The 5,080-nt window shown below is 45.5% G+C and overlaps 1 protein-coding gene across 6 annotated transcripts; it reads right to left on the bottom strand.

Annotated features, from left to right (window-relative positions):
* Positions 1-404: 404 nt before the first annotated feature.
* LOC123594926 (transcription elongation factor A protein-like 3) lies at positions 405-3,107 on the bottom strand. Of its 6 annotated transcripts, none has more exons than XM_045471950.1 (3): positions 2,652-3,107; positions 1,663-1,732; positions 405-1,293 (listed from the first exon to the last, which is right to left on the bottom strand). In XM_045471950.1, the coding sequence occupies exons 1-3, from the start codon at positions 2,660-2,662 to the stop codon at positions 664-666; spliced, it is 711 nt and encodes a 236-aa protein (XP_045327906.1). In that variant the 5' UTR covers positions 2,663-3,107; the 3' UTR covers positions 405-663. The 6 variants fall into 6 exon arrangements, with proteins under 6 accessions (XP_045327906.1, XP_045327909.1, XP_045327910.1 ...); XM_045471953.1 differs by lacking the exon at positions 2,652-3,107 and adding an exon at positions 2,282-2,481 and having other exon boundaries at positions 405-1,288; XM_045471954.1 differs by lacking the exon at positions 2,652-3,107 and adding an exon at positions 2,294-2,481 and having other exon boundaries at positions 405-1,288.
* Between the last annotated feature and the right edge of the window lie 1,973 nt (positions 3,108-5,080).

The raw sequence follows: 5,080 nt of genomic DNA, 5'->3' as shown, positions 1-5,080 counted from the left end.
CACGCTCACAGAGGAATGGCATGGAGGGGTCAGGTGACTGGACTTATGTTTGAGTACAGATGAGACCTATTTTTGGCTACCACGCAGGAAAAACCATCACCTACTTTTTAGCGTACACATTTCAGAACTTTCTCTATGCACAAAGCCATTATGCAAACATTTATATATTTTTAAAAAAGTTTTTAATGTTTATTTTTTGAAAGGGAGAGAAACAGAGCACAAGCAGGGTAGGAGCAGAGAGACACAGAATCTGAAGCAGGCTCCAGGCTCTGAGAGCTTGATGTGGGGCCCAAACCCATGAACTGTGAGATCATGACCTGAGCCAAAGTCGGATGTTTAACCGGCTGAGCCACCCAGGCGCCCCAAACATTTATATTTTTACAAAAATGGGCCGATACTGTATATGTGGTTCTGAAAACTGTTTTTTCTTTATTGTTATTTTAACAGTGTACCATGAACATCTTTTCCATGCACATGGGTGAAAATCCCCTAATGAAAGACAGAGAACACTGTAGTTGAATCAAAAGGCTGCTGGTAACAAGAGTGACACCTAAAGCAAAGTATCAGCCTAAGTTTAAAGCACATAGCCTGGCAAATGCCTGCCAGGAAAAGCAGGATCAGCAATATTCTCATTAGAGAAATCAGAAATGAACGCCAAAGACATTAAAGATATGGGATATCATGTAAGCCCCTTTGGCCCCTACCTCCGCCCCTCATTCCCCTGACACCCCGCTGCCCCCTTGGGGCAAAGGGATCCTGTACATCTCTTTGCATCCAATGAAAACCACCCATTTTCTGTTTTTTCCTTAGCTCTTCCTGAGCCCTTGACACATCTCCACATTCTCTCATCATTTCCTCACTGCCCAAGTGCCTTTCCTGTAAGTCCTCCTGATAGTCCTTGGGGGAATCGTCTGTCCCCCTGTCCGTTTTTCTTTTTGCTTTCCTAGGCACATAATCTTCAGCTGGGCGCTTTTCGGCAGCCCGCGACTCACTCTCAGCCTTTGCCAGGGATTCTGGCTTGCCCTCGCTGTGTGCTTTTCCCTCATTTTCAGACTTGCCCTGCTTTTCTTGCTTTCCCTCATCTTCTGGTTGTCCCTCACCATCTGGCTGTCCCTCATTCTGGAGCTTTCCCTCATGCCCTGGCTTCCCCTCCACTTCCAGCTTTTCTTCCTCATCTGATTTTCCTTCATCTTCTGTATCTACTTCATCTTCTGGCTTTCCCTCGATTTCCAGCTTTCCTTCATTTTCATTGTAGAGTTTTTCCATGTTGAGATTTCCCCTTCTTTTCCTGTACTGGGGGGTGTGGTGAGGTGGTAAGGGGAAGAGAAGATAAAGAAGACAAGGGAGACTGAGGGCTTGGAGGTGGAATGCAGGTCCTGATAGTACTGGCATCTTTCCCCTTGGCTGGGTTCCTTTGACCTGGCCCAGCCCTCCAAGTGTGTCTTCTGCCCACCCTCTACCCCACAATTCATCCCACACTTGAGAGCCAACCATTTCCTTGGCAGGCCCTACCATCTTCTCTACCATCCTAAAGCGTGGTGGGGTGTGTGCAATATATGTGGTGGGGGATGGGCAGTGGGGCTCTCAAATTCTGCCCAAGCTGTGCTTTCTACACCCTCCCCTCACTGTTTCTGTCCAGTGTCCCTCCCTCCTTTCACTCACCCGCAGGGATTCTGAACAGGTTCTTCCTATTTTTCTAGTCTTGCAGAGTGCTGGGGACAGACACACAGACCTGCAGACAGACAGGAGACAGGGGCAGGGCGTCTCAGCAATTTGCTCTCAGCAAATTGATGTTTCTTTCCTGAATCTGGGCCCTCCTCATGCAACATTTCCCTCACTTACCTCCCCCGCATCCCAGCCGCCATTACTTTCCAGGCCTCAGGCTCCAGACCAGGATGCTGTCCAAACTGTTTGGATCTCTGTGACCCCCTCCCCTGCAGACAAGCCGCCCGCCCTCACCCTCTTTTTGCGGAGGTCAATATTTCCACTTAGGTGCAGAGTGTGAGAGGGGGTTATTTCTAGAATATGTCTGTCTACATTTCACTGTCGCACTGCGGGGGCGCCCCCCTCCCATTTCAGGTCCAAAAATGTATGGAGAGCGCAGAGGAGGGGCGTCGAGGAGGCGACAGAGCCTGCTGCAAGATGTTCCCTCCTCACCTGCCCACCTCCCCGCCGCGTCCCCCTACTCCCCAACCTCCCGGACCCCTCCCCACCCCGCGCTGCTCCCAGATCCTACTCCCATCCACCTCCACCCCTGCCCGGGGCCACCGGCAGCACCCACCTTCACACCGACCTGAGGGACCTGCGGGGCCCGGGGCAGCCCTGTGCCTCCTCGGGCTCGCCAAAGCCCGCCGGCCCCTCGCCCGCCGCCCGGGCAGCTCAGGGAGCTGGTTCTGCGCGGGCGACGGGAGCGGACAGCGCAGGCACCGGACCGCAGGGTGGGTGAGCAGGCGGGCGCGGGGGCTGCTGCCCACGTCGGCGCCCGACCGGTCACGTGAGCGCCGCGTCACCCAAGCTCGGTTCCCCACCCCGCTCCGCCCCCTCATCCCCATCCCGTAGGGACCAGCCAGCCACAGACGGTGGGGAGCAGTGTGGCAAAAGGGGGTCGCCGAGAGGGCAGCCCAGAGGCTTCTTTACCGCAGGTGCTTTACCTGGCGCGCATCTCAGGTCCTCACACAGCATCCCTCTGAGAGGTACGTCATTGCCAGGTGTGACAGCTGATCGCAGGGAGGGTACCCGACTTTGCCGAGAGCACTCAGCAACGGAATCCCACAGGCTGCTTTCAAGACAGGCTCTGCCAGACTCCAGAGCTCTGGTGGTAGTGTCCGCCAAAGTAGAGCTGCCACCTTGAGTAGCTGTGTTCCTGGGCCTCCTCTCTCCTCAGTCCACACGTTCTCTCTCCCTGAGTTATTTCTGTTCATTTCCCTCTAAGCACAGATGATTCTCCAATCTCCATCACCAGGCTATCCTCTCCCTTGAGTCTTAGACCCGTGTTTTGCTTTCCTACCAGCAGTATAGGAGAGTGCTTGTTTCTTCACACCTCCTCCAACATGTGTTAGAATACTTCTTTTCACTAACATGATACGTGAGTAGTAGTGTTTCAATGGTATTTTACTTTGCATGTTTATTGAGTTTTAATATCATTGTGAATTGTCTGTTCATGTCTTTTCTACATTTTTCTATTGGGTTGTTGGTCCTTCTCCCCTCAGGTTTCAGTATTCTTTTTACATCAATTATATTATGCCTTTATGTTATATATGTTACAAATATTTACTTCGAGCTTGTGAGTTGCTTTTCTTCTTTGTATATATTTCTGCCATGCATAAAAAAGTCAAATTTATCAAACTTTTCTTTTATTGAATCTAGATTTTGATTCATAGTTAAGAATTCATTTCCTACATGAAGTCAGAGAGGAATTCACCCATGTTTTCTTTTAGTACTCATATGGTTAACTTTGTCTTGAGAGCATCTTTGGTTAAGAATAGAAGTTAAGTGATACAACAGTGCCAAACTGAGTTGAATCTACTGCTGACTCAAGACACTAGAGTAACAAAAATCAAACCCAAGGCTTATTACAAGGGGGGGGGGAGTTTCCTAACAAACCATCACCCATATGATACTAGGAACCTCAAATGTTTCAGTTAAAGGGTAAGTGTAAATTGGAAATAAACTAGCTCTCATACAGTCTTTTAGTTTGGCTTTGCAACATCTAGGTGGACTAGTAAACTTTAAGCTTTGAATAGATTATGGTGGTTCCAGCCAAGAAGAACCCTTATAAGCCCTGACCAAGGAAAACAAAATCTCTGGAGTAAGCATACATCATCCTAGGCCCCAAATTATTTCAACCAACAATTGTTCATGTACAATGCCCACAGAGAGAGATGACCAGGAATATAAGAAAAAAGGACATTATAAGTAAGAAGCAGTAGAGACAACAGCCAACACAAATCTGTTGGCCTTCAATTATCTGAATCATCAGATAAAGATTATTAAACCACAATGCTTAGTGAATTCAGATTAAAAAAAAAATCGAAATCTTGAAAATTCAACAGGAAGCTAGAAATCAGAAAAAGTGAAAAAAGGGAATTCTAAAACTACAAGAACACTTTGCTGAAATTAGAATCTCAATGGATGGCTTTAGTATCAGATTAGATGTGGCTCAAAAGAGAATTAAAGAACTAGAAATTATTTCAGAAGAAACTATCCATAAAACTGCACAGGTATTCAAAAAGATGGAAAACACAGATGGGAGGGCATGATCAAGATCTAACAAATGTTTACTTGGAGTTCCAGAAGGAAAAGAGAAATGGAAGTGTTCAGAGGCAACTTTTGAGAATACAACTGAGGATTTTTTCAGAACTGATGAAAGACATTGATCCATAGATCTAAGTCCAAGAAATCCCAAACAGGATAAAAAGAAACTCACACATAGATGCATAATAGTGAACTTGCAGAGAATCAAAGAAAATCACAAAAGTAGCCAGAAAAAATAGAGTATGCCTTGAAAGGAACAAAATTTAGGCTGATTGATAGCTTCTCATTAGCAACAATGGAGGTATGAAAATGGTAGAATGATGGCTTTAATGACTTGAAAGAAATGCCAGCCAAAAAATTGATAACCAGCAAAAATACCTTAAAAATTGAAGGTGAAATGAAGACCTTTACAAATAAATAAAAACAGGGTTTGCCATTGGCAGGCATGAACCAAAGAAAGTATTGAATGATACATGGCATTTTTCAGATAACAGGAAAGTGATCTCAGATGGAATACTGGAGATAAGAAAGAGAAAAGAGAAAGATAAAATGACAGATAGGTATGTAAATTTAAATCAATACTACATAAAAATAGTAATATCTTGTTAATTCATATCGACAAATAACATATGAGTCAAGAGAGCTGGAGTAAATGTATTTAAAATTCTGGCATTATTTGGGGAGTCTATTAAAAGTACAAAATTAGTATTAGCCTTTGATAAGCCAAGACTGTAGGCTATAATTGCCAGAAAACCATTAAGGAAGAGTAAAAGTGTAAAACTTCTAAGCTAATAGAGGGGCAAAAATAAGAAAATAATCCTAAAGG

Source organism: Leopardus geoffroyi, chromosome X (assembly GCF_018350155.1).
Source record: "Leopardus geoffroyi isolate Oge1 chromosome X, O.geoffroyi_Oge1_pat1.0, whole genome shotgun sequence".
NCBI classification, from domain to species: Eukaryota; Metazoa; Chordata; class Mammalia; order Carnivora; family Felidae; genus Leopardus; species Leopardus geoffroyi.
This window is presented reverse-complemented; position numbering and strand designations above follow the sequence as displayed.

Excerpts from the sequence above, each read along its gene's own strand:
- LOC123594926 (XM_045471948.1), bottom strand. The coding sequence starts at position 1,865 with ATGGCGGCTGGGATGCGGGGGAG. Across the intron at positions 1,733-1,842 it reads GCGGCTGGGATGCGGGGGAG|GTCTGTGTGTCTGTCCCCAG; the intron begins GTAAGTGAGGGA and ends GTCTGTCTGCAG. Across the intron at positions 1,294-1,662 it reads CCTGTTCAGAATCCCTGCGG|TACAGGAAAAGAAGGGGAAA; the intron begins GTGAGTGAAAGG and ends CACACCCCCCAG.